Source organism: Propithecus coquereli, unplaced genomic scaffold, assembly GCF_000956105.1.
Source record: "Propithecus coquereli isolate 6110/MARCELLA unplaced genomic scaffold, Pcoq_1.0 Scaffold81, whole genome shotgun sequence".
Taxonomy (NCBI): Eukaryota; Metazoa; Chordata; class Mammalia; order Primates; family Indriidae; genus Propithecus; species Propithecus coquereli.
The window spans coordinates 4,694,363-4,721,467 of record NW_012154285.1 but is presented as its reverse complement, the minus strand read 5'-3'; the positions used below and the strand labels follow the sequence as shown (position 1 = coordinate 4,721,467).

Sequence of the window (27,105 nt, the reverse complement as noted above, 5' to 3'; positions counted from 1 at the left end):
GCCATTTCGCTAGTCCTAAAACTATACATTTAAAACATTACCTTGTTAAAAAGAGAGGAGTTAATAAGATGGCCAGGTTTAAGTGTTTAATAGAGGAAACTATATATTTAAAAATTTATTGTTCAGTCAAGAGAATACAGATTAAGACAGCTCCAAGCTCCCCCCACCCACCCAAAGAAAAAAAGAGGAAAAAAAATTAAATATGTCATTTACTTAGGTTTTTTGGAATTCAAAATTGTTAACTGCTGACATTAATGGTGTGCTATGACCTAGTTATACAAGACAAAGATGGATTCCAAGTCATAAGGAAAAATCCAGATCTTTTTAAAAAGTCTTCTTCATTCTTCCAATTGTGAGTCCTTTGGCCTGTTGACAAATGTTAAACAACACACTGAGGCGTCCTGAACTGGATGGTGGAGTCAAAGGAAAAACATTCCCCATTTGCAACAAAGGAAAAACCCACTTGGCCATTTAATTCCATTGCAGAAAAATGGCTCCCCTCATCTGTTGGCCTCTCCTTGGTGTCTGATGAAGGATGTTTTGAGATCAGCGTCTAATAACTCAAGCCCTATAGAAGCCGCGCGCTGATTGGCTGCCGCGCCCTGCCGCCCTGCTCCAGCCAATTACCTACCCACGGCCAAATTACAAACCCCGAAAAGAGCCCCAATATGAAATACACCACCACGAAGCCCCAGCGAGGCGGCTCCTTCGCCTCGGCCGCCCGAAAGGAGAGGCAGAGGGGGCTGCGAACGCGTCCTCGCGAAGCCCGGGAGCCTCGTAGTTGAACTCACAAAATGGAAGCCGCGCGCTGATTGGCCGCCGCCACTCCCGGACCTTTAATAAAGAAAGGGGAAGGAAAAGATAAATGCAAAAAAGGGGGACTCTCTCCTCCGCCGGTGGCTGGAGGAAGAAGGGGGAGGGAGAAGCATGTGTTCAGGACAATTACAGGGCGCTCCCCTCCAAAAATAAAAACAGAGAAAAAGGCTTCTATCGCCCCAGTGCAGGCGAGGGCTGCATCCTCCCAGGAATGTGAATGCTAATTTGGTTAAAATCCTGGCCTCCCCTCCCCAGCTCGGCTCCGGGGGGAGGGGGTCGCCGGCCAGAAGAGGAAGCCGGAGCTGAGATACCTCGATTGCAACTCCTGTCGAGTCGACGTCTGCCTCCCCCCACGGCTGCCAGCGTCCACACACACAATCGGCCCCAAACCCAGCCCTTGTCCCCGAGTCCCCACGCGCCCACCTCCGGCCGTGGCAGTTTGAAAACAGTTTTGGAGGCCCCAGGCGCTCGCCGCGGCGGCCGCGGCTCGGAGGGCAGCCCCAGCCGCGGGAGGTAGAGCCCGGGGAGACCCCCTCCCCCGCCAGCCGAGCCCCCCAGCTCAGTCCCAGCAGAATAAATAAATTAAAAGGCCTTCCCCCCGGGGAGGGGGAGGCAGTGTGGGAGCGCGCGAGTGAGGGGTGGGGGGCCGCTGGGGCCCGGGGCTTTGGCGGCGCAGCTGCCGCCGCCGGGAGAGTGCCTGGGGAAGCGGCGAGGAAGGAGAGGGGAGGAGGAAGAGGAGGAGGAGGAGGAAGAGGAGGAGGGTGAGCGCTCGGGTCGGGCTCCTTAGCGGTGTATTGTGGGATGTGCGGCTACTGGGAGCCGAGCCTCCGCCGCCAGCCGCCTCCCGGGCAGCAGCAGCAGCAGCAGCGGCGGCGGCAGCGGCAGCAGCTCCGGGCCCGGCAGCCGCGGCGGCGGCGCCCCCCCCTCCCGGCCCCCCGTCCGGCCGCCCCGGCCTCGGCTCCCGCGGGGGACACCATGTACTGGCTGGCGGCGCGGGGAGGCCGGCGCCCGGCGGGGATGTAAGCGCGGCGCGGGGAGGGAGAGGCCGCGGCCAGCAGCCGGGCGGCCCGAGCCCCCGGCCCCGGCCCGAGCGGGCGGGAGGGCGGGCGGGCGGCGGCGCCAGGCCTGCCGCGAGCCCCGCGCCCCGGCCGGGCCGAGCGAGCGAGCGGGAGCCACGCCGGGCGGCCGGGCGGCACCATGGGCCGGAGCCCGCGTCCTCCGGGCGCCCCGGGCCCCGCCGGCCCGCAGCGGGGACCCCCGGGAGCCCCTGGCTGGCGCCCCGAGACGGTGGCCGAGCGGGCGGGCGCGTAATTCTCCCGGAAGGGTTATTCTCTCGTTCCATTCTTATTTTGGGGGGAGCCAGCGAGACAGCTCCTGTCGGGGCGAGCTGGTGAGGTGGGAGGGGGTGGGGGCTGGCCGATTTGATTCTTTCGCGTGTGTGTAGAAGCGGCCGCCGCCGCCGCGGCGGAGACGACAACAACTTGCTCGTTTTCAGGTTGGGTTAACGGCATGGAGAACAGTCACCCCCCCCACCACCACCACCAGCAGCCCCCGCCGCAGCCCGGCCCTTCGGGCGAGAGGAGGAACCACCATTGGAGAAGTTACAAGTTGATGATTGACCCGGCTCTGAAAAAGGGGCATCATAAACTGTACCGCTACGATGGGCAGCATTTCAGCCTGGCGGTGAGTAGCCGGCGCGCCTCCCGCCACCCCCACCCGCCCCCCAGCCGCGCCAGGGCAGAGGGGCCGAGCGCCGGGGACCCCCCCTCCCGGCCACCCGGCCAACTGTCAGCCAGGGCCCCAGCCCTGGAGTTTGACAAGTGCCTGGAGAAGGGGGTCAGCCCCTGTCCCTGGGGAGGGGGACCAGCCCTCCCATCCCGCCCCCCCGCTTCTCCCCGCAGATGTCCAGCAACCGCCCGGTGGAAATTGTCGAAGATCCCCGGGTCGTCGGGATCTGGACCAAAAACAAGGAGCTGGAGCTGTCGGTGCCCAAATTCAAAGTAGGACCCCTCCCCCTGCCCCGCGGTCCCTCCCCCCACCCGGAGTTCGAAAATAACGCCAGTCCTGACCGAGCCCAGCCGTCTTCCGAATTCCCGCCGTCCGGGGCCGGGGAAGTTTTGGCGGGGAGGGGGAGACTGCTGCGGAGAGGGGTGTCCCTTCTCGGCTAATGTAAACAAAATAACACTCAGAGAAACTGTAATCTAGGCGCTGATACAGTGTCCCGCCCGCCCGCTCAGCTGGGGGCTCCCGGTCCCCACCTGGCTCCTGCCCGCCCAAGAGCTTGGCCTTGGGACCCACCCCCCCTTCGGAGCCTTGTGGCTTTAGGGGGACAACTTCCTAGCCCAAAGGGTTGCCCCTGACCTGGCCCAGGAAGAGGAGGCCGGAATGGGCGGGGGGGGAAGAGAAACTGTTTCTTTTTCCCCTTTTCTTCCGAACCCAGAGGACTTCCACGTTCCAAACGATTTAATCCTCCGCTTCCCGGGCCCGCCCGCGTGCATTTTTTTCCCCCAAAATTTTTTTTTAATTTTTTACCCTTCATTGTTTTCAACGGATGGGCGAGTGGGGAATGCTGTGTTTTCCCTTCGGTTTCAATGTTCTCCAAACGCCCTTCCCCCTCGGCCCCTGCCAGATCGATGAGTTCTACGTGGGCCCGGTGCCTCCGAAGCAGGTGACATTTGCCAAGCTGAATGATAACATCCGCGAAAACTTCCTGAGGGACATGTGCAAGAAGTATGGGGAGGTGGAGGAGGTGGAGATTTTGTACAACCCCAAGACCAAGAAGCACCTGGGCATCGCCAAGGTGGTCTTTGCCACCGTCAGGGGAGCCAAGGAGGCTGTTCAGCACTTGCATAGCACTTCCGTGATGGGCAACATTATCCACGTGGAGCTGGACACTAAAGGTAAGTGGAGGCCGGAGCAGGCGGCCCACGGGGAGGGGCCGCAGGGAGACCTGTCAGCCTGACCCTGTTCCCTCCTCGTGCCCCCTTCCTGCAGTGTTGGGAGGCTCCCCTCTTCCTTGGGATGCCCCCACAACGTTACTTTTTTGCCCCCTCCTGAGGGGTAGAGTCACGTGGAGTTAAATGTGTTGTCTGTTGCTAGGAGACAGGTATAATTTACCAAATGTGCTTGGTCGTTGGCCACCGCACCCCTAGGGACCACCCGGAGGCTTCCCCACCGCTGACACCCCTCAGGGCCCCTCTCTGAGCCCTGGTGGCCTGGGTTTAGACAGTCCCCAGTGTTGTGTCTGTGTTAGGGGAGGAGGCAGTTTGTTTATTTGTGGGGAGCTGAAGGAGAGCCACTAGGATGCCTTTAAATACATAAAGAAAAGGTCCCTCAACTAAATAGAATCCTCTAAGGATCCAGGGAACCTGCCCACCCCCTCCCGGCCCCTTCCCCCTGGAAATGGGAACCAATCTGGGGCTGTGAGTGTTGCTTCATTGATAATGTTCCTGATAGAGTGGCCAGAGCAGGGCCGGCTGCTCTGGGTGCTCAAGGGTTGACACTGTTGTCTTCCCTCCTCTCTCTTAAAGAGACCGCAGCACCTCCCCTGCACGGGAATCCTGCTGGGTGCTAGCTCCGAGCTGGCTGCAGGGAGAGCCAAGCTGGGGAGGCCACACCTCCCACCCTCTGGGTCTTCGGAGACTCCTCCAGGATACTGGCTGGAGCGGCTTGCAGGACTCTAGGGTATCCCCCAGAGTTTGCCTGTGACCCTTCTAGGGGAGTTCCTACCAGTATAAAAGAAGGTGCTTACTGCTCTGAGAACCAGCCAGCCCTGTGGCAGACACTTTGGGTCGGTAGCCCACTGGGGTCCCCTGGGACGCTCTGCCTGGGAGGGCTTACATGCAGCTTCCAGGGGTTTTAGGAGCACAGGATTTAGGGGCAACCAGAGCAAACCAAACCCAAGACAAGAAAACCTAGACTTTTTGTGTTTTTTTTTTTGCTTTTAATGATTAGAATGTATTGACTGAATCTGTCCCGGGTGAGCATGGTTATGCCACAAACACTTGTCAAGTCCATACCACGTTCTGTGTCTCCCCCAGTTTCTCAATCTCTATGGGGGGAGAAAAGACTCTTTTAAATTCTCGTACCCCCGTGGGCGACTGGAGCCAGATTCCTCCCTGAGGCTCCACGGCGGAGCCCCTCCCCCGCCCCTCACGTGCCCAGCCCACATCTTAAGGAGCAGCCGGGTCTCACCAAAATTTCATTTCTGCAAAAACCAAAAAACCCAAACACAAAAACCCTCAGAGACTGCCAACTAAGTTTGTATTTCAAGAAAGAGACCAGTAAAGTGTAAAGTGTAGCTCCAGGAATGGTCTCCTTTGCATATGTAAGCAGCTGCCTCTGGGGCTCTATAAATATCATAACCTAGGGCCCCAGGTCTATGAAGGCCTCTCTCTGCCGAGGGGCAGAGGGTTCCAGTGCAGGCCTCCAGGCAGTCCCCAGGCACCTTGGGGCCCTCAGCCTGGTTAGAAGCTTGTGGAGTTCACAGTAATATGCTACTAGACTGTGTTTTGCAAACTCTGCTGGTCACCTGGCCCCAGATATTTAACAAACTGTCACCTCTGTGTCAGTTCCCAAGGCTTCCCTTCCTCTTGCTACAAGCCCCTGGCTATTAAGTAGAAGGGAGAAAAGATGGGGGAGACCTGACTCTTTCTTGGGGCACCGTGGCCCAGATGGTGGGAAGGGGCTTTGTGTTGGGGGTGGTAATTCTGGGTCTGGGTTTGGGGGAGTCCCAGCCCCAGGAGGCATTAAGTTCTGCATCTCAGGATCAGAAAAAATCATCCAGTGTAGCAGCGTTGTTGATCCTGAGTGAGGTGCTGAGGGGGTGGGAAGTCAGTCGGGGTCACACAACATCACCAGGCCTGGGGTCTCAGTCACAGGCAAACCATGGGAATGCCAAGCAGCCTGGAATCCCCATGGGGCTGCCCCATCCTGGAGCCTCACCGAGCCCCCCTTCCCCTGCCCACCTACAGGGGAAACCCGCATGCGGTTCTATGAACTGTTGGTCACAGGCCGATACACCCCCCAGACCCTCCCGGTGGGTGAGCTGGACGCCGTCTCTCCAATTGTGAACGAGACCCTGCAGGTGGGTTTATCACTGTCACTCTCCCCTTTGCCAGTTCCCTGATGTGCCCCCCCCAACCTCTGGAAAGCCTCACCGACTCTCTGATGAGAACCCCCCACTGCCCCCAACCCCTGCATCTCCAGCTCTGGAGACCAAGGCCTGGGGGCAGTGAAGCCTGGCCATGCCCACCACAGGAGCAGAGCAGGGTCCCAAAGCCCTGTGTTCCTGAGCTTCCTGCAGTGTGGCTCCCCTGGGGTCTGTCCTGCGCCTCCCTCCAGTCCTCCCTGGCACAGGCTGGGATTCCCACAGACCCAGAGCCTGCTTTTCCGCGTCGATGCCAAAACATTACTGAGTCCAGAGTCCTTAGTGTTTGGTGTCCTGGGCACCCCTCCACCCCTGCTCCCAAGAGCAGAGTTCAGGCGCCCCCTTCCAGAGCAAGACTGGCTGCTCCCCAGCCACTGCCTCCCAGGGCACTCACCGGGACAGCTCTCTCGTGCCCAGCCCTCCCCCAGCATCTACCCTGCACCCTCAGGAGTGAAGAGTCTGCTTGCTTGCTGGCCAGCCTGGTGGTTCAGGAGGCACTTGCCTATGTCACGCTAAACGAGGCTGGGAGAAACAAAGCCCTTGGCCATCCTCTCACTCCCAAGACCAGACTAGGTCATACTCCTGCCTGGAAGGTCTTTGATTTCTGACAGCCTGAGACAAGAAAGAAGTCCCAGCCTAAACCAAGATGTCTGGGACATCTTTGGTCTCTGCCTCTGGGATGAAGAAAAACCCTCAAGGTTCCCCAAGGGTTCCCTAAGGTTACAGTTAGGACCATCCTGACACTTCTCCTCCATCTCCCGCACGTCCATTCCTCATGCTGCAGTTCCGGAGCAGTCTGGCTCTGCGCTCCCCAGCGGCCAGGATGAGAAGGGAAAACAGCCCTGTTCATTGCACCTTTTCCCCCAATAGTCTAACATCTTTCTTTCTCTCTGTAGTTGTCGGATGCCCTGAAGCGCCTCAAGGATGGTGGCCTGTCTGCAGGCTGTGGCTCCGGCTCCTCCTCTGTCACCCCCAATAGCGGTGGGACACCCTTCTCCCAGGACACTGCTTACTCCAGCTGCCGCCTGGACACACCCAACTCCTATGGACAGGGCACCCCGCTCACGCCGCGCCTGGGCACCCCCTTCTCGCAAGACTCTAGCTACTCTAGCCGCCAGCCCACACCCTCCTACCTCTTCAGCCAGGACCCTACAGCAACCTTCAAGGCCCGACGCCATGAGAGCAAGTTCACGGATGCCTACAGCCGTCGCCTTGAGCATCATTATGTCCATAATTCTCCTGTGGTCACTGCAGTGGCTGGGGCTACGGCCGCCTTCCGGGGCTCCTCGGACCTCCCCTTTGGGGCAGTCAGCAGCAGTGGGAGCAGCAGTGGCCCTCCCTTCAAGGCCCAACCACAAGATTCGGCCACGTTTGCTCATACTCCGCCACCTGCCCAAGCAACCTCCGTTCCGTTCAAGTCAGCTTTCTCTCCGTATCAGACCCTGGCACCCCCTTTCCCCCCACCGCCCGAGGAGCCCACTGCCACAGCCACCTTTGGGACCCGTGACAGTGGGGAGTTCCGGAGGGCACCTGCCCCCCCTCCCCTGCCTCCTGCTGAGCCTCTGGCCAAGGAGAAGCCAGGCACGCCCCCTGGCCCGCCACCCCCAGACACCAACAGCATGGAGCTGGGAGGCCGGCCGACCTTCGGCTGGAGTCCTGAGCCCTGCGACAGCCCGGGCACACCCACGCTGGAGTCGTCGCCTGCGGGGCCAGAGAAGCCCCATGACAGCCTGGACTCACGCATCGAGATGCTGCTGAAGGAGCAGCGCACCAAGCTACCCTTCCTGCGGGAACAGGACTCGGACACCGAGCTGCAGATGGAGGGCAGCCCCATCTCCTCCTCCTCCTCCCAGCTCTCCCCGCTGGCCCCCTTTGGCACTAACTCCCAGCTGGGCTTTCGCGGCCCCACACCCCCCTCCTCGCGCCCCTCCAGCACCGGCCTGGAGGACATCAGCCCTACGCCACTGCCCGACTCCGATGAGGATGACGAGCTTGAGCTGGGCCTGGGGCCTCGTCCTCCACCCGAGCCAGGCCCACCGGACCCCACTGGTCTTCTGGGCCAGACAGCTGAGGTGGCTTTGGACCTGGCAGGAGACAGGACCCCGACCTCAGAGAAGATGGATGAGGTACCACCATTTCTGTCCATCTGTCTGTCTTGTGTTCTGTCTTTCCCCCTTGAAACATTTAGGATAACTAGCTAAGACCCAGAAGCAGCAGGGCTCAGGGAAGCCACTAAAACAGATTGGATTTGGAGAATAACGAGGATGCAGAAAGTAGCAGGGGCTATGACTGAGCAGCTGGTTTGGCTCTGAGCTCCCTAGCAACCACAGGGAGAAGAAAAATGTGGCCTAGCTCTGGTGCTCTCATTGTTAGGCAAGGAGAGTCAAGACTTTAAAGTCTTGGGGATAAATTCTGACTTGAGCTTTTTTGGTAGGAATTTGCTGAGACCCCAAAGAGTATGGGGCAAGGTGACAGTTCTGGGCCTCCTTGCCTGCTGGGTAGCTTGGGAGTGATCAGGGCTGGTCCTGACTCTCAGGCATGTTGGGGAAGAGGGACTGGCCAGAGTACTATGCTGGGCAAGGCCAGGCGGGAGCTCCAGAGCACTGTCTCTTAGAGCCTGGTGCCCTCTGAAGAGGTGGGAGACCACGGCAGGTGGGGAGGGCATTGAAATTTCCCTTCTCCGGCTGGCTCCGGGCGTGAAGAAGATAGAGGCTAGCTAAGGGGGGCAGGGAAGTGAGGAGACACATGGCCAGAAGCAGGCAAAGTTGTCCATCCCCTACCCCCTCCTCACCTCACAGCAATCTCATTGCCCAAATCTCCAGCCTCAGGAAGTCGTCCCACCCAGGGGTCGGGGCGAGGGCGCCCGATGTCAGGATCCCTTGGGAGGGGGTTAGGTCATCTTCATTGGCTCTGCTCTGCCCCCTTCCCAGTCCAGGCACCTGCCTTGGCCCTCCTGGAGGCGTCCTTTGGAGCCCATGGGCCCGGCAGGCGTGAGCACCCAGGGGCTTAGACAGCTCTGTGCCCCTGTGGGTGGGGGAGAAGAGGGTCCTCTCCTCCTGGGCTCTTTGATTAGGCCGGTTTGCTGCCTGGGGGAGGAACAGAGAGCAACTTGGCCTCTGGAGGGGGCCACAGGTGGCTGGGGCTCCAGGGGGCCTCCAGGCAGTTCTGGGGAAGTGGTTTCTGGCATGAGGGAGTCCAGGCAGGGTGAGCTGACAGGTGTGCAGAGGTGGGGGGGTTACCAGCCCTGCCGCCCTCCCTCCGTCCCTCCCTCCCTCTGGACTGCCTGGGGTTGGAGGGTGTTTCCATGCTCACCAGCTGGTCCAGAGCTGAGTAGCTGGAGGGCATGGGCTCCCCCACAGTGGCACGGAAGGGGAGACTAAGGCCCTGAGAGCAGGGGCTGGGATGGCCCAGGGCTCAAGCCCCGGGAACCTGGAGCGCCCATCTCCGGGCCGGCCCTCGGGCGCCCCCTGCTGGCGGTCGGGAGAGCGGCATCCGGGCTGCGCGGGGCTGAGCCGACAGGTGAGCTGCACCCACAGTCCCAGCCTCCGCTCAGGTTGAGCGGGGAGTAGTAAAGTAGGGGGCACCGGTCGGGGTGGAGGTTGAGATACCACTCTTCGCAGAGGCTGGTGGTTAAAAGAGTTTAGGCTCTACCTTGAGCCCTGAGTCCCAGCTCTGTCACTTACTGGTTAAGTGACCTTGGGGAAGGCACTTTCCCTCTCCGAGTCTCGGTTTCGTCATCTGTCGAATGGGCAGGTGAGAGTACCTGCCTCACACGGCCTCAGCTCAAGGGAGGGCTCCTGGGGAAGCTCCCGAGCCCTCGGTGCTCAGCAGATTCCTGCCGCTCCTTGCCGGCCGGGGGCGGAGGGAGGGCGGGCCGGGAGGCTGCGGCGGGGTCTGGCCGCCCTGTGATTGGCTGGCGGCCGGCGCCGGGTTAACCCTCTGTGCTCTGTCGCCTCGCTCAGTGGCGCTGTCCAGGACGGATGTCCCAGGGAGTTGTGTCTGAGTGTCTGGCCGAGCCTGCCTGTCCCTCCCTCGTGTGCACGGGGACCCTGAGAGGGAGAGCCTGTGTGCGCGTGCGCGCGTGTGTGTAGACGGGACCCAGTAAAATCCAGAGCTTGCTGCTGTTGCCTAGCTTTGGTGTTTCTCTTCCTCCTCCATCCCAGTTTCCTCTAGAGGCCTCCCTCACCTGTAGGTCTGACCTCTGATCTTGTAACCTCAGCCTTCAAAGGCACTCGGTGTCTCTTACAACCCACAAAAGCTCTGTTCCTCCTCAGCGTGTTCACCAGGGCAAGGTCTGCGCCACCCTCTGTCTTGTTCTGAGACGAGCCCTAGGGTGGTCCATCCCCCCTGCTCCCACCTGTCCTTGGCTCCCAGCTCCACCCCACGGTGAGGAGCCCAGAGCTTCCCTCCAGCTCCAGGCCTGTGCGTCCGGTTCCAAAGTGAATGGGCCTGTCCCATCAGAGGTCATCCTTGAGTCCTCCCTCGTCCACTCCGGAGCACACCCCTGGACTCCAGCAACAGCCCCTCACCGGGCACACGTCCTGCGCCAGCCCTTTTTCTGACTGGCTGTGTGACCGGGGTGGCGGCGGAGGTTCTCTGAGTGTGTCTCCTCACCTGTCAAAAAGGGTCACAGCAGAGCCCCACCTGGGGAGGTGTTCCTGCAGATAAGAAGCGAGACAGCACGTGCCTGCAGCACTTAGCCGCAGACTGGCCCACACCAAGTGTGCAGTCACGAGACAAGGTGAAAAGAATAATAAAGGGAAAAGAAAGAAACACATGCTTCGTATTCATGGCCCTGAGTGCTGCTAACACCCCCCCCTCCGATGTCACCTCTGTCACAGACTGAGAACGCAGGTGGGGGGAGCCACTTCCTGGCTTGAATCTGGCTCCATCTCTTATTGTCTGTGTGGCCTTGGGCAAGTTGCTTAAGCTCTGTGTGTCCCAGTTTTCTCATCAGTAAAAACGGAGATGATAATGGGGTGTTTCGAGGATTAAGTGAATTAAGTGAGTTAATGTATAGAAAGTGTCTAGGAAGCACTATAGAAGTGTTAACTGTTAGTATTATCTACTCTGAATAGAAATTGTAACAGAATCTACTTCCCTTGGTCTGTCCTGCTCCTCTCCCCACCTTCTTTTTCTCCAAGATGTGCTGTATGTGTCCTCCCTTCATTCTGGTTGTTCTTTGCCCCTTCCTGCTAATTCAGCTCCCCGAGAGTAAGATTTTTGTCTGTCTTGTTCACCTCTTTGTCCCCAGCACGTAGAACAGTGCCTGGCACACAGGTACTGATTGAATGTTTGTTGAATGAATCCTCCTGGTAACCCCGTGACATAGAAACTATGATGCCCATTTTGCAAATGGAGAAACTGAGGCTCGGAGAGGTCAAGTAACTTGTGCAAGGTCACACGGCTGGGAATCCACGTTGCTGCTCGCTGGTCTTGCAGGAGGCTGCTTCTCTGACTGTCCGACTCAGAAGGGGCTCTAGGAGCCGCTTGGCTGCCTGGGCTCACCTGACTTCTCTCTCCGCTCTCTGTGCAGGGCCAGCAGTCCTCGGGAGAGGACATGGAGATCTCGGACGACGAGATGCCCTCAGCCCCCATCACCAGCGCCGACTGCCCCAAGCCCATGGTGGTGACCCCAGGCGCGGCAGCTGTGGCAGGCCCTTCTGTGCTGGCCCCAACCCTGCCGCTGCCCCCGCCACCTGGCTTCCCACCGCTACCCCCGCCTCCACCACCACCTCCGCCGCAGCCCGGCTTCCCCATGCCCCCACCACTACCCCCACCACCACCTCCGCCACCTCCGGCCCACCCCGCTGTGACAGTGCCCCCACCGCCCCTGCCAGCACCGCCGGGTGTCCCGCCACCACCTATCCTGCCACCGTTGCCCCCCTTCCCGCCGGGCCTGTTTCCCGTGATGCAGGTGGACATGAGCCACGTGCTGGGTGGCCAGTGGGGCGGCATGCCCATGTCCTTCCAGATGCAAACACAGATGCTGAGCCGTCTGATGACAGCCCAGGGTGCTTGTCCCTACCCACCCTTCATGGCCGCCGCTGCTGCCGCCGCCTCAGCAGGGCTACAGTTTGTCAACCTGCCTCCCTACCGGGGTCCCTTCTCCCTCGGCAACACTGGCCCAGGCCGCGGGCAGCACTGGCCACCCCTGCCCAAGTTTGACCCATCAGTGCCACCACCAGGCTACGTGCCCCGTCAGGAGGACCCACACAAGGCCACAGTGGATGGCGTCCTGCTGGTGGTCCTCAAAGAGCTCAAGGCCATCATGAAGCGTGACCTGAACCGCAAGATGGTGGAAGTGGTGGCCTTCCGGGCCTTCGACGAGTGGTGGGACAAGAAAGAACGGATGGCCAAGGTGGGTGCAGGCCGCCCCAGAGTGGCTAGTGGGAGTGGGGCAGGGCCAGGTCCTGGCCAGACCCCTCCTCTCCTCTTAGGACGTGTCACAGGAAGCACTGCCGCCAGTCCCTCCATGTGGGAGCTGTAGTACCTGTGGCCGCTTTCAGGGCTCTGCTAACTGTGCTCTGTGATCCCGCAGCCATTAGCTGCACGTGGCTCTTTCAAATTTTAGTTAGTTAATTAAAATGCAATAAAACAAAAAATCCAGTTCCTCCTTGGCACATGCCACAATTCAAGTGCTTACCGCCACACGTGACTGGCAGCAGCCACACAGGACAGCACGGCTGCTGTAGAATGTTCCTGCTGCGGGCAGGTAGTGCCACAGCTGGGGTGCCCTTTGAACCTGGCCCACCTCACCGTCCCTCATGCCTTCTTTCACACAGAGTCCTGTCTTGACCACTTTTTTCCTTTTCCACGTGTTACTGGTCTATTTGTAATCTTACAAATGGTCTGTAAGGTTACAGGTTGCCTTCTCTTTACATAAGAGAGAACTTCGTCTTGAATGTTTTATTAATAAAATCCCTCGGTCACTACCCTCCGTCCCAGCCCCCTCTGCTCCCCTCCCCCCGAGGTGACTGCGGTTATCAGTTTTGCTGTCCCCCCAGAGCATGCTTTGGGAAATGCTGCCGTGACTAAGAGCTTGCTCTCTGCAGCGCAGGTAAGCGACACCTGTCAGGGCCTGTTCCTGTACAACGGGGCAATAGAACCAGAACGACACATCTGAAGTCACTGATACACAACCTTTTGTGGTTCAGCCTAATCATGTTGACCCTGCAAGATTAGTAATAGAAGCAACTGGTTGCTCTTCCATTAATAATTCTAATAAAAAGAGCCACCAGGCCTCGAGTGCTATGCAAAGCTCTTAACGTGGTTTATTTTGGTCAATTCTCACAATGTCCCCCTGAAGGCAGAGTATTTCAGAACTGCAGGTCTGGAGCCTCCCAGGTGATGGCATAGTGTGGCCAGGTGTGTGGAGAGTGAGCGCACAGTTACCTGGGCAGCTGCCACGGCCGAGAGGAAGGCAGGTTGCTCAGGGAGGGCTTCCTAAAGAGTTGGTGGCAGCGCCATAACTGTGGTCACTGTCCCCTCCTCTCTCCACCCAGGCTTCACTGACCCCTGTGAAGTCAGGCGAGCACAAGGATGAGGACAGGCCGAAGCCCAAGGACCGAATCGCCTCGTGCCTGCTGGAGTCATGGGGCAAGGGCGAAGGCCTGGGCTACGAGGGCCTGGGCCTGGGCATCGGGCTGCGTGGGGCCATTCGCCTGCCCTCCTTCAAGGTCAAGAGGAAGGAGCCACCAGATGCGGCCTCGTCCGGCGACCAGAAGCGGCTGCGGCCCTCAACCTCCGTGGATGAGGAAGACGAGGGTCTGTGCCCTGCCCCGCTCCCCCGGTCCGCCCACTGGGTACTGGGGGCCCCTTCTGCCCCCTTCCCCCGGCCCAGCTCTGACACGCCTCCCTCCCCACAGAGTCGGAGCGGGAGCGGGACCGGGACATGGCGGACGCCCCCTGCGAGCTGGCCAAGCGGGACCCCAAGGGTGTGGGTGTGCGGCGGCGGCCGGCGCGGCCCCTGGAGCTGGACAGTGGCGGGGAGGAGGACGAGAAGGAGTCCTTGTCGGTGTCCTCATCCTCGTCAGCGTCCTCGTCCTCGGGGTCCTCCACCACCTCACCCTCATCCTCGGCCTCAGACAAGGAGGAGGAGCGGGAAAGCACAGAGGAGGAAGAGGAGGAGGAGGAAGCGGAGGAGGAGGAGGAGGAGGAGGAAGCGGAAGAGGAGGAAGGCCCCAGGAGCCAAATCTCCTCCTCCTCAACCTCATCCACATCAGATAAGGTGCCCAAGGGGCCACGAGGCCTCGGGCGTGGGGCTGGGTGAGGGGCCCAGACCCTTAGGCTCACCCGACCTCCACCCCCACCGTCCCCGTCCCCCAGGATGACGACGATGAGGACAGTGATGACCGGGATGAGTCTGAGAATGACGACGAAGACACAGCCCTGTCAGAGGCGAGTGAGAAGGAAGCCGGGGACTCGGATGGAGGTGAGTGGGAGGCTGCCACAGCCAGGCCTGGCCGGGGTCCCTCTCTGTGACAGGGCAGAGCCCAAGCAAGTGTCGAAAATGCTTTTTGGGAAGGATTTTGTGCGTTTGAGGTGTTGACTCATTAAAACACACCCGGGATGTTGTATGCTTCCATTTCTATGAAATGTCTAGAATGGGTACATCCAGAGAGAGGTTTTTGTTTTTTGTTTTTGTTGAGTTTCTTTTTTTTTTGAGACAGGATCTCGCTCTATCACCCAGGCTGGAGTACAGTGGTGTCATCATAGCGCACTGCAGCCTCCAACTTCTGGGCTCAAGCAATCCTCCCGCCTCAGCCTCCCAAATAGCTGGAACTACCAACACGCCATGCCCAGCTAATTTTTAAATTTTTTGTAGAGATGAGTCTCACTATGTTGCCCGGTCTGGTCTCGAACTCCTGGCCGCAAGTGATCCTCCCACCTTGGCCTCCTGAAGTGCTGGGATTACAGGCATGAGACCCTATACCCAGCCAAGACAGAATGTAGATCCAGGCTGAGGGAGGGGGTTAAAAGGGGCTCAGTAGGCCGGGCATGGTGGCTCACGCCTGTAATCCCAGCACTCTGGGAGGCCAAGGCGGGTGGATCGCTCAAGGTCAGGAGTTCAAGACCAGCCTGAGCAAGAGCCAGACCCCATCTCTACTAAAAAGTAGAAAGAAGTGATCTGGACAACTAAAAATATATATAGAAAAAAATTAGCCGGGCATGGTGGCACATGCCTGTAGTCCCAGCTACTCAGGAGGCTGAGGCAGGAGGATCACTTGAGCCCAGGAGTTTGAGGTTGCTGTGAGCTAGGCTGATGCCACGGCACTCTAGCCCGGGCAACACAGTGAGACTCTGTCTCAAAAAAAAAAAGTGGGGGGCTCAGTAAAGGATATGTGGTTTCTTTTTGAGCTGATAAAAATATTTTGGGACTAGGTAGAGGTGGTGGTTGCACAACATTATGAGTATTACTAAATGCCACTGGAACTATTCACTTTAAAATGAACAATTTCATGTTACGTGAATTCACCTTTTTAAAAACAAGGATGACTAGTTAACACCTTCCACTCCGCTCCACACACACATCTGAGGGCTGTGTGCCGCGGCTCAGGTGCCGCCAGCTTTAGGCCTCTGGTGAGGCGCTTGGCGCGGGGTGGGGACACACAGGTACTAAGGTGCTTCCTCTCCTGTCGCTCCATCCAGAGACTGTGAGCATCGCGACCTCCAAGGCCGAAGCCGCGTCCTCCAGCGAGAGTTCCGAGTCTTCCGAGTTTGAGTCAAGCTCCTCGTCCTCCTCCACGTCCTCGGAGGATGAAGAGGAGGTGGCAGCAAGGGAGGAGGAAGAAGAGGAGGAGGAGGAAGTGATGATGGCCGAGGAGAGCGTGGCTCCTGCGGGCCCTGAGGACTTTGAGGAGGACGGGGAGAAAGCGTCTCTGGCCCCAGCAGCGCCTACTAGGATGGCCTCGCTGGGCACAGAGCAGGAGGTGGACATCGAGGCCGAGGCCCCCAAGGAGCCGCCCCCCGAGCCAGAGGAACCCCTGTTGCCTGTGGCTGTGGAGGAGCCTGTGAGCGGCAAGGAGCCCCCCGAGGAGCTGGGCCTGCGCCAGGAAGGGGCCGCGACGCCGCCGTCTCCAGAACCCCCTGTGGGGGAGGTGGAGGCCCGGCCCCCGTCACCTCCTGAGCGAGCTCCAGGTAACACCTGCAGCCCCCTGGAAGGGTGGAGGGAGGGAGGGAAGATGTCCGCACCGTCCCTGTGAATCAGTCGGGCTCCCTGGGGTGAATCCCGCCACCTTCCCAGGCTCAGTTTGCCCTGTAACACGGCATCAACAGAGAGTGCCTCCCTCGCAGGGTCGCGTGCGCCGACAGAGCGAGCTGACGCCTGGCACGTGATAGACAAACCCAAAAGGGGACCACTGGTCCTGTCACTGCTCAGTGCCAGTAGTTCCCCCATGTTGGTCCTGAGACTGTTGGTCCCATGAGATGCTCCCAGAAAGGAGGGCCAGGTGTCCACGGTCACTTTAGTGACAGGCAGGTCTGGGAGACGCCAGGGCACTGGGCCAGCTGTGGGGCTGCAGGCAGTGTGCACCCTCCACTGTCATGATGGAGCCGCACAGGGCGTGGGAATGGCTCTGACAGCACCGTCCAGTAGAACTTTCTGCCACGTGGAAGCATCCCCTGGCTCTGCTGTCCAATACGGTGGCCTCTCCGTGCAACAGTGCTACTGAGCTCTTAAAATGTGGCCAGTGGCATCGTGGAGCTGAACGGGTGATGCTGCTTAATTTTAGTTCGTTTTAACTTAGCCACGTGCCGTTAGCACTCACCTTGAACACGTCCCTCAGGCAGGAAGCTATTGTACAGGTGACCTTTGAACAACACCGAACGCTAGTTTGAACTGCAAAGACCCACTTATATGTGGATTTTTTTCAACTAAACGTGGATTGAAAACACTCATGAGATACGAAAACCCTCTTACATGGAGGGCAACTTCGTGTATGTGGGTTCTGCAGGGTCCACTACAGGACTTGAGTATGTGCAGATTTTTGTATTCTTGGGGGTCCAGGAACCAATCCCCCTCGTATGCTCAGGGACAGCTGTGTTTTGTTTAATGTATTTTGTTTTATCAGCCACTAACCATAGTCTTTGAATATCAACTTAATATTAAGGCTCTATTTTGTCCCCAGTATTATGTTAGGTGCTAACAATACAACAGTGGATTGAACAGACAAATACCTACATTCTAGGGCGGGGCGACAGATGACAATAGACAAATTAGAAAATGTGTTCTGTAGCAATGGAGTTACATGCTAAGAGAAAAACCGCGAAGGCTCTGACAAGACCTGCAGGAAAAAGACTGGTCAAATTTTATTCCATCACAGAGCAAATTTTCTTGGGCCACAGGAACTTTGTTCTGAACACAATGTGATAAGCTAGCAACCACGTCTCCCGCATCTCTGATTTCGTTTAGCAACATTTATGAAGTACCTACTGTGTGTCTGACACTGGGTAGGCTGCTGAGCCAACCTCGAGTGGTTTAGGTGGAGATGGACGGTCCCCTGTTCACAGAACCCTTGGGGACCAAGAGGGCGGTGGTCTAGTCGGGTATCAAGCACATAGTAGGCACCCAGGGACGTTTGAATCAAACAGTAATGGTCTGGTTTTTGCCCTCCTCTCTGCAGAGGACAACCTGGACGTGGAGCCCGAGCCCCCTGTGATGCTCCCCTTGCCCTCGCAGCCACCATTGCCACCCCCCCGACCCCCCCGGCCACCCAGCCCACCACCGGAGCCTGAGACTGTGGAGCCCCCTCCCCCATCGGTCTCTCTGGAGCCTCCCACTGAGGACCAGCCCCCACGTACCCCAGGCCTCTGCGGCAGCCTGGCCAAGTCGCAGAGCACAGAGACGGTGCCGGCCACGCCTGGCGGGGAGCCCCCGCTGTCAGGGGGCAGCAGCGGCCTGTCACTGAGCTCCCCACAGGTGCCTGGTAGCCCCTTCTCCTACCCAGCCCAGTCCCCTAGCTTGAGCAGTGGGGGCCTCCCACGGACACCTGGCCGGGACTTCAGCTTCACGCCCACCTTCCCTGAGCCCGGGCCCCTGCTCCTGCCCGTCTGCCCCCTCCCGTCTGGCCGGCGCGACGATCGCCCCGGGCCCTTGGCCTCCCCGGTGCTCCTGGACACGGGCCTGCCTCTGCCTCTGCCTCTGCCCCTGCCTCTGCCCCTGGCCTTGCCTGTGCCCGTCCTGCGGGCCCAGACTCGGGCCCCCACCCAGCTGCCACCCCTGCTGCCCGCCTCCCTGGCCCCTTGCCCGCCCACCATCAAGAGGAAGCCGGGCCGGCCCCGGCGCTCCCCGCCGTCTATGCTCTCCTTGGATGGGCCCTTGGTCCGGCCACCAGCAGGTGCCCCCCATGGAAGGGAGATCCTGATCCTGCCAGGCCAGCCACAGGCCCCCATCTTCCCCAGCACCCATGACCCACGGACCTTGACCCTGGACTTCCGGAACGCGGGGATCCCGGCGCCCCCACCGCCTCTCCCCCCACAGCCACCACCGCCTCTGCCTCCACCACCTGTGGAGCCTGCCAAGCTGCCCTTCAAGGAGCTAGACAACCAGTGGCCCTCCGAGGCCATTCCCCCAGGCCCCCGTGGGCACGATGAGGTCGCCGAGGAGTACATGGATCTGGCCAAGGCGCGGGGGCCATGGCGCAGGCCACCTAAGAAGCGTCATGAGGACCTGGTGGCAGCTTCAGCCTCGCCCGAGCTCTCGCCACCCCAGCCCTTCTTCCGGCCCCGCTCAGAGTTTGAGGAGATGACCATCCTGTATGACATCTGGAACGGTGGCATCGACGAGGAGGATATTCGCTTTCTGTGTGTCACCTACGAGCGGCTGCTGCAGCAGGACAACGGCATGGACTGGCTCAACGACACGCTCTGGGTCTACCATCCCTATATCCTGCCAGACATGGGGGCCACACCTGCCAGGATGAAGGAAATCCTTACCCACCTCTCTGCCCCCACCCCGGTCTGTAGCGGTCCATGGTCCCCTTGAAGGCTACGGCATGTGTCATTGTCACCTCCTAAGCAGTGTTTGTGTGCTGGCACCACACCAGGCTCCGTAGTGAGTCATCCCTGGCACTTTTCAACACTTTTCCTCTGTGCCGGGCCCATTTCACACCCATAGTTAGCAGGTCTCGGGGCCAAATGTAACAATGGGATTATATGACTTAACAGCATCAGAGACTGGCTGAGGGCTCACTTACCCTGGTCCCTTCATCACCTAATTTAATCCTCCAGCAGTCTAGCGAGGTCAAGGCTACAATAATTCCCATTTTACATATGAAGAAATTGAGGATCACAGAGGGCGAATGACCTGCCTGAAGCCAAGCAGCTACAAGTGGCAGAGCTGGCCGGGCGTGGTGGCTCACACCTGTAATCCTAGCTCTCAGGGAGGCCGAGGCGGGAGGATCACTTGAGGTCGGGAGTTTGAGACCAGCCTCAGCAAGAGTGAGACCCCGTCTCTACCAAAAATAGAAAGAAATTAGCCAGGCAACTAAACTAGGAAAAAAATTAGCCAGGCGTGGTGGCGCATGCCTGCAGTCCCAGCTACTCGGGAGGCTGAGGCAGGAGGATCGCTTGAGCCCAGGAGTTTGAGGTTGCTGTGAGCTAGGCTGACGCCACGGCACTCTAGGCCAGGCAACAGAGCGAGACTGTCTCAAAAAACAAAAGAAAGTGGCAGAGCTGAGATTTGAACCCAGGCAAATCTGGCTCTAGAACCTGGGCCGTTCACAATGCTGTCCCGGTGCCTGGTTACCGTAGCCGTGTGAGGCTGGAGCTGTCATCGTCCCCCTTGTAGCACACTAGTTTGCTGAGCACTCATTCTGTGTCGGCCGCTCCGCTAAGGCCCCTCAGCATGTTTAATCATTCACGGAGGCATCACTGTTGACCTAATTTACACGTGGGAAACTGAGGCAGAAAGAGGTTAAGAAGCACACCCAGGGCCAGGCAGCTGCATACTGACCATCCGTGGACTTGGACAGTGGGCAGCGGTGTGGAGGTGTCACGGGAGTGGTCTGAGGATGGGGAGGCCAGGCCCAGTAGGACAGGTCTCCCAAGTGACCAGGAGGGTTTCTGAGAGAACATCCATGTGACCCTTAACTCAAACCCACCTACCAGCCTCTCTTCAGCTAAGAAAAAGAAGCGGGACGATGGCATCCGCGAGCACGTGACGGGCTGTGCCCGCAGTGAGGGCTTCTACACCATCGACAAGAAGGACAAGCTTAGATACCTCAACAGTAGCCGCGCCAGCACCGACGAGCCCCCTGCGGACACCCAGGTACTGCCCTCGGGGGCCCGGACACGCCAGAGCCTCCCGCGAGGGGCACCAGACAGTGCGAGGGGTTGTGGAGCCGGAGGGGCTGTCACACAGTACTCGTCACTCGGGTGCCCAGGTGTGGGGTGGGCGGAGCCTGGGAGCCAGGAAAGAGCTGATCTTTGTCCCATTGGTGCTGGAGCACCTCCGAGGGGTTTTAATCAGGGATGCGAGTAGAGTTGCATTTCTAGAAGATTCCTCCATTCCTTTTCTGGTTCGAGGAATATCTGTTGAGTACCTGCTATGTACCAGACACTCTCCTGGCGCTATAGGAGTGAGTAAAACAGAATCCTTTTCCTCATGGGATTTATATTTTAGTGGGGGACAGGAAATAATCAAGAGAACAAATAAGCCCATGACTCTGGGCGGAGAGAAAGCTGTGGAGGAAACAAGCGGGGTTTAGGTACTGGCGAGCTGGGGGGTCAGAGGTGGTCAGGTTTGAGCTCGACCTGAAAGAACGAGCCACATGGATAATGGGGAGAGATGACAGAAGTAGAAAAGGACTTCGATAAGAAGTTAGGGCCAGGCGCGGTGGCTCACGCCTGTAATCCTAGCACTCTGGGAGGCCGAGGAGGGCGGATCGTTTGAGCTCAGGAGTTCGAGACCAGCCTGAGCAAGAGCGAGACCCCGTCTCTACTAAAAAAATAGAAAGAAATTAATCGGACAACTAAAAATACATAGAAAAAATTAGGCGGGCATGGTGGCGCATGCCTGTAGTCCCAGCTACCCGGGAGGCTGAGGCAGGAGGATTGCTTGAGCCCAGGAGTGTGAGGTTGCTGTGAGCTAGGCTAACGCCACAGCACTCACTCTAGCCCGGGCAACAGAGTGAGACTCTGTCACAAAAAAAAAAAGAACAGGAGAGGGGCTCACCAACTCCAGTAGTTCACACACAAAGGAATGGCAGGTACAAAGGCCCTGAGGCAGGCAAGACCTCAGCAGTGTGAGAGAGGAAAAGAAAGTCCAGTTGTGGCCGGAGAGACAGGGCAGGTCATCAGGGTCCTGGGGGTTGTGGTGATGAGGTTGGACCTGTGTTCTGTGGGTGGTGACAAGCCTAGGCAGGGTTTTGAGAGCAGTGGTGGGAGTGACATGGTTTGGTCTGTGGTTTTTGAAGCTCACACTGCAGGGGTCCGGGGGAGGCTGCTGGGGTTGCTGTAGTTGCCAGGCCCGACGAGAAGGCAGTGGGACTTGGGTGGGCTGTGAGGAGGAAAGTGGGTGCATGTTAGGAAGTGGGATGGGACTGGGGCTAGATCGCGGACGGGAGACAAGGGAATCGGTGAGAGGGCTCAGACACGTGTCTGGCTTGGGGAACCCGGTAGCCAGATGTCAAGCCCTGAGCTGGGAAGGCAGGTGGCACCTTTGCTTTGAGACAGCTGGAATTTTGGGGTTTCTGGAACATCCAGGTAGAGCAGGTCTGGCAGGCAGTTAGACGTTCGGGTAGAGTAGAGCCAGGGCAGGGGATTTCCGACCCAGGGACCTGAACTTTGGCGTCCTCGGGATGGAAGTGGTGATCAAAGGCCACGGCAGGAGCAGGCTCCCCCAGGAGAGCGTAGGGGCAGAGGCCTGGGACGCCCCAGGGGTTGATGGGTGGTGCCGAGGCCGAGGGTGGGAAGTATCTGTGATTTCAAATGCTTGGGGTGAATCAGAGGGGCCTTGGTGAGAGCCGCTGGGGCGGGGGAACAGTTGGGGTAGACACCCACCATCCTTCAAAACTTGCAGCCAAGTCGGGGAAAAGACAGCAAAAGTCAAGGGAAAGTGGTGTTGTAGTTGCTTTGAAGATGGGAGGAACTCGAGCACGTTCAGCTACTGATGGGAAGGAGAAGGCCGGGAAACAGTGACGACTGGGGACAGACAGGCACAGAGAAGCCCGAAGCAAGGAGCCCAGGACGCTGGGGATAACTGAGACCCAGAGCTCAGGGTGGGGTTGCCAAGGATGTGATGGGTCCCCAGACCCTACTAAGCCGCGCACCGGTCCTTGGCCTGTCCCCACAGGGCATGAGCATCCCTGCCCAGCCCCACGCCTCCACGCGGGCGGGCTCGGAGCGGCGTTCAGAGCAGCGCCGCCTGCTGTCCTCCTTCACTGGCAGCTGTGACAGTGACCTGCTCAAGTTCAACCAGCTCAAGGTGAGGCCTGGCCCCAACCAGGGCAGCTGGAGTAGCAGGGGGACCTGAGACCAGGGCTCACCTCTCCTCTCCCTCCCTCCCTCCAGTTCCGGAAGAAGAAGCTCAAATTCTGCAAGAGCCACATTCATGACTGGGGCCTGTTTGCCATGGAGCCCATCGCGGCCGATGAGATGGTCATCGAGTATGTGGGCCAGAACATCCGCCAGGTAGGCACTGCCCCGTGGGACGGGCCCTGCAGCGGGCCCGGGGTGGGCCAGCCCCAGACTGACGCCCTGTCCCGGCCAGGTGATTGCGGACATGCGGGAGAAACGCTATGAGGACGAGGGCATCGGTAGCAGCTACATGTTCCGGGTGGACCATGACACCATCATCGATGCCACCAAGTGCGGCAACTTCGCTCGCTTCATTAACCACAGCTGCAATGTGAGTGCCCAGCAAGGGGTTGTGATTGCCCTTTCCTTCGTGCCAGGAGGACCTGGAAGCCCCTGGCATGGGATCAGCTCAGCCTCCTTCCCAAGCTTAGATCGGCCGAGGGTTACAGGGGCTGGGTAGGGAATGTGAGGCCTTGTCCAAGGAGCCTTTCTCCTTGAAGCCTCAGTTTTCTCATCTGTAAAATGGGCACAATGAGACTTTTGTTGCCATGTAAAGGACTAAAGGTGCTCAAGAAGTGGTTGGTTCAATTAATCGATAATTGTGCACTTCTCTGCGCTGGGCATTTTTCTGTGCCTCCACTGGTCAGGCTCGGCCCTTCTAGAGCAAAGCTGTCTGGCAGAACTTTCTGCAGTGGGGGAAGCGCTCTGTGTCTGTGCTGTCCAGTGACGTAGATTGGCCACACATGGCGTTGAGCACTTGGAACGTGGCCAGTGCGACTGAAGGACCGAGTTTTAAATTAGTTTTAGTTACTTTAAACTTAAATAGCCACTTGTGGCTAGTGACAACACGTGCTGAAGGACAAGTGCAGACAGCTCAGAGCAGGAGGCAGGCCGATTCCGGGGTGGATACCCCCAACTCTGGGTTCAAGTCTTGGCATCGCTACTTAGTGCGTTACCAGATGCTAGTTACCTAACGTCTCTGTGCCTCAGTTTGCTCATCTGTAAATCAGGGACACTAGCAGTCCCTCCCTGTAAGTTGTTGGGAGGACCAAAAGGGTTACCACACATGGGCCCTTTCGGTGTGCTGCCCAGTCCTCCACACGTGCCAACTGGCATGACTGTGACTTGTCTGGGTTGGGGGCGCTGGCAGAGACTTCTCTGTGACTATCCTGTGAGATCTGAGGGGTAAGAGGGAATCGCCAGATGAAGTAAGCAGGGCAAGTGTTCTAGCCAAAGGGAATGGCATGTTCAAAGGCCCTGGGGCAGCAGGAAGAACACCTGGTTGAGAGACAGCCAGGGGGCAGGGGTGAGAGCATGGGGTGGGGGCGGGTCACAGGTGGCCAGGTCACTCAGCCTTGTCAGCCAAGCTGAGGACCCAAGTTTCTCTAAAAGTCGAAGCAGGCCACTGGGAGGTGTGGAGCCATGGGGGCGACAGGATCTGCTGTCCCTTTGGAAAGGTTTCCCTGGTTGCGGGGTCAGGGGTGAGCAAGGGTGGAGCCCTGAGTGTGGCGAAGGGAGAGAGAGCAGTGGGCAGAATCGAGAGATCCTTAGGCGGTAGAGCCCACCGGATGCGGTGGGTCAGACGGGGCCCTGGCCAAGGGGGATGCTGGGAGGTGGGCGCTCTGGAGCCTGGTAAGTGGTGTGGCCGCTGCTTAGAGCAGGAGCAGATCATGAATTTGGTTCAAAGGTGTCTCCGGAGCTGCCTCCGGCAGATAGCAGATAGTCAGACTTAGGGGTTTGGAGCAGGGCCCGGCAACCCTTTTCTGTAAAGGGCCAGATAGTAAATGTTTTTGGCTTTGTGGCCCAGAAGATCTCGGTAGCAACTGTGTATCGCTGCCGGCCCGCTGTAACAAAAGTAGCCACAGATGATATGCAAATGAATGGGCAAGTGGGCGTGGCCATGTGCCAACGGAACCATTTGCAAAAACAGGCAGCTGGGGGCCCTGGTTTGCTGCCGCCCTGTCTAGAGCTCAGAAGTGAGGCCTGGGCTAGCAGTGTAGACTTGGGAGTCACTGGCGCTATGAACGAAAATGGGAGCCCTGGGAAATAACACTTAACGTTGTCATTAGTTAGTGTCAGTGGCAAGGGGTCCTGGTCACCCAGGTAGGGGGTGGCTGAGACCCAGAGTGAGTGGGGGGAGGTGGTGTCACGTGGACATAAGTCAGGCCTCGGGGACAGGCTTGGTTGGGTGTGAGGGGTCTGCAGTGGTGGGGGCCCGGCCGGGTCGGGGGCTCACCTTCCCCTCCTCGTCCCCCGCAGCCCAACTGCTACGCCAAGGTGATCACAGTGGAGTCGCAGAAGAAGATCGTCATCTACTCGAAGCAGCACATCAACGTCAACGAGGAGATCACCTATGACTACAAGTTTCCCATCGAGGACGTCAAGATCCCCTGCCTCTGCGGCTCCGAGAACTGCCGGGGGACCCTCAACTAGGCCCCGGTGCCAAAACGGAAGGATGTCAGCTGCCGCCCGGGACTCTGGAGCGGAGACCCCACGGCCCGGGGCCCGGCCCCACCTCCCACCCCCGTTTCAGGTGCTGTCCTCTGCCCAGCGGCCATGTCAGGGCCTGGCGCCCCCAACACTACCCCAGGACCCCGCGGCTCCAGCCCCCCAGCGGGAAAGGGCTTCTCTGTCGTCCAGCCCATGTCTCTTTCGTTTTTTTAAAAAATGCTCCTTTCAGGATTTTTGTTTAAGTCCCACATAAACTCCTGTCTGTGTGTCTCTCCGGCTCTCTCCATCTCTCCCCATCTCTCTCCATCTCTCTCCTCCTCTCTCCTCCTCTCTCCTCCTCTCTCCTCCTCTCTCCTCGCCTTTCCCTGTCTTTTCTCTCCTCAGCCTCTTCCCGTGAATGCTGCTACATTGTTTTGTCCTCTCTTTATTTTCTTCCTCATCATAGAAAAGACATTTTAACCGTTGAAATGTGAAGGCAAAGTCAGAGAGAGGGGACCCCGCTGGGGGCTGCAGAGGCCTCGGTTTGACTGGTGTTGGCCCGTGTTCTGGAACCTTCCTGGCCCGGGCACTGGGCCGGGTGCTGCGGGGAGGAGGTCAGGGGCCGGGCCAGCGGCCTTGACCTCGGAACACTACGTACCTGGAAGGCCCCCCTCTCTGTCCGTGGACACAGTGAGGAGACCCCACACGTCCCCCACCTGCTCCCCAGCCTGTCCCTTCCCCAGCAGCCTGGGGGCGCCATTTACCCGGGCAGACCCTGGCGGAGCCAAGGTGGGCCCAGACAGGAGTTTCCTCTCTGGGCTGTCCCTGCCACCCCACACCCCTCCACCCCCAAACCTTGGGTTCAATGTTTACTTTCTCATTCGGATGCCAGCAACGAGGGAGCCTCCCGGAGGCCCCAGTGCAGGCAGGGGGCGCTGGGAAGGGTCGCCCCTCCTCTCTTCTGCCCTTGCCTTCACCCTGGGCGTGAGGGGGGCTCCCAGGGCAGGCGGGTCCCCCAGGCCCGCCATTACGGGTTGTGTGACCGTCTGCATGTGGCATTTGTTGTTTATAAGCTTCACCCCCTCACCCCAGCCCACACCCGCCTCCCCTGCCAGCGGCCCCTCACCCCAGGAAGGCCAGAGCATATTTATTTTCAGAGCGAGCAGGCTATTTCTCCCAGAGAAAGGAAAATCTTGGAAAAGATTTTAAAACTCAGATCTAAGTCTTTGACAGCTTTTTTTTTCTTTTAACCCTTTTTACCAACTTCCCATCCTCTTCAGGGTTTATTTCCATGGAATTTTTTTTTTCCTTGTGTGTGTATAAAATCAAAACAGAGGGGAAAAATACAGGTTTTTGAAGTTCAGAACCAACTTCTGTATATAGGCTGCCATAAAGGACTTTTTCTTGGGAACATTGTTTCTTGTAGAAACATGTGGGAAGACTTTTTTGCTCATTTCTTTGTACTTCCAAAACAAACAAACAAACAAAAAAAAACGACACACACAAAAGCAAGTCCTCCCCGTACCCCAGAAAGCAGAGCAGGCGTGTACATAATTTCTGGAAGGTGACCGTTGTGACCAGGAGTCCTCACCAAGATGAGAGCGCTCCAGGCGGACGCAGGCGGCTGGAGCCTCTGGTATCTCAGCTTGTGTCAAGCTTGTTATCATGTAAATTCTGTACAAAGAATTGTTATTTTTCTCTTTTTCGTCGTTGGTGGTTTTGTTGTGTTTTTTTTTTTTTTTTTTTTTTTATTTCTTCACCCCAGGCCCTCTCTATTTGAGACTGTGCCTGCCCGGTTTCAAGGTTGAGGAAACCGGTGGCATTAAGACACAGAGGGGGGTACCTGGGCACAGCAGCGACCTTCTCTTCCGTTTGCGGTTTTCTGCCTAATTGTGCAACCGAGGAAATATTTATTTTTCACATGAGGAAATGTGTAGTTTGTAGGGATGGCTGATTTAAGTTACTTGCGCAGCCCCCAAGGGGCTGTCTTTAATCTGGTCCCCCACCCTTCCCGATAGAGATCGGCCCAGCCTCACCCCTCCCCTGGCCTCGCCTCGCCCAACCATGGTGCCCAGTTTTGACCTTGGCCAGCTTCCACTAAGGGACTGGGCCCGCCCTCTCCCCGGGAACCCCCACCCCAGCCCCAGAATGGTTTGCATTAATCCAGAAATGTGTTGGCTCATTTTTCTTTA

General features: G+C 58.3%; 1 protein-coding gene across 1 annotated transcript; it reads left to right on the top strand.

The window, feature by feature from the left end:
- The first annotated feature begins 1,778 nt into the window (after positions 1–1,778).
- SETD1B (SET domain containing 1B) lies at positions 1,779–25,222 on the top strand. Its single transcript, XM_012663574.1, has 17 exons — positions 1,779–1,835; positions 2,312–2,499; positions 2,718–2,816; positions 3,446–3,716; positions 5,790–5,902; positions 6,862–8,091; positions 11,502–12,326; positions 13,471–13,732; positions 13,834–14,195; positions 14,294–14,399; positions 15,617–16,105; positions 17,590–18,849; positions 20,068–20,234; positions 22,260–22,391; positions 22,478–22,597; positions 22,677–22,814; positions 24,743–25,222. Exons 2-17 carry the CDS (start codon positions 2,326–2,328, stop codon positions 24,914–24,916), a joined length of 5,922 nt encoding a protein of 1,973 aa, XP_012519028.1. The 5' UTR covers positions 1,779–1,835; positions 2,312–2,325; the 3' UTR covers positions 24,917–25,222.
- Positions 25,223–27,105: the final 1,883 nt, after the last annotated feature.

Bases quoted from the DNA above. Each gene is read 5' to 3' on its own strand.
- SETD1B (XM_012663574.1), top strand. From the start codon at position 2,326: ATGGAGAACAGTCACCCCCCCCACCACCACCACCAGCAGCCCCCGCCG. The intron at 2,817-3,445 runs GTAGGACCCCTC...GGCCCCTGCCAG, and splicing joins TGTCGGTGCCCAAATTCAAA to ATCGATGAGTTCTACGTGGG. The intron at 8,092-11,501 runs GTACCACCATTT...CTCTCTGTGCAG, and splicing joins CCTCAGAGAAGATGGATGAG to GGCCAGCAGTCCTCGGGAGA.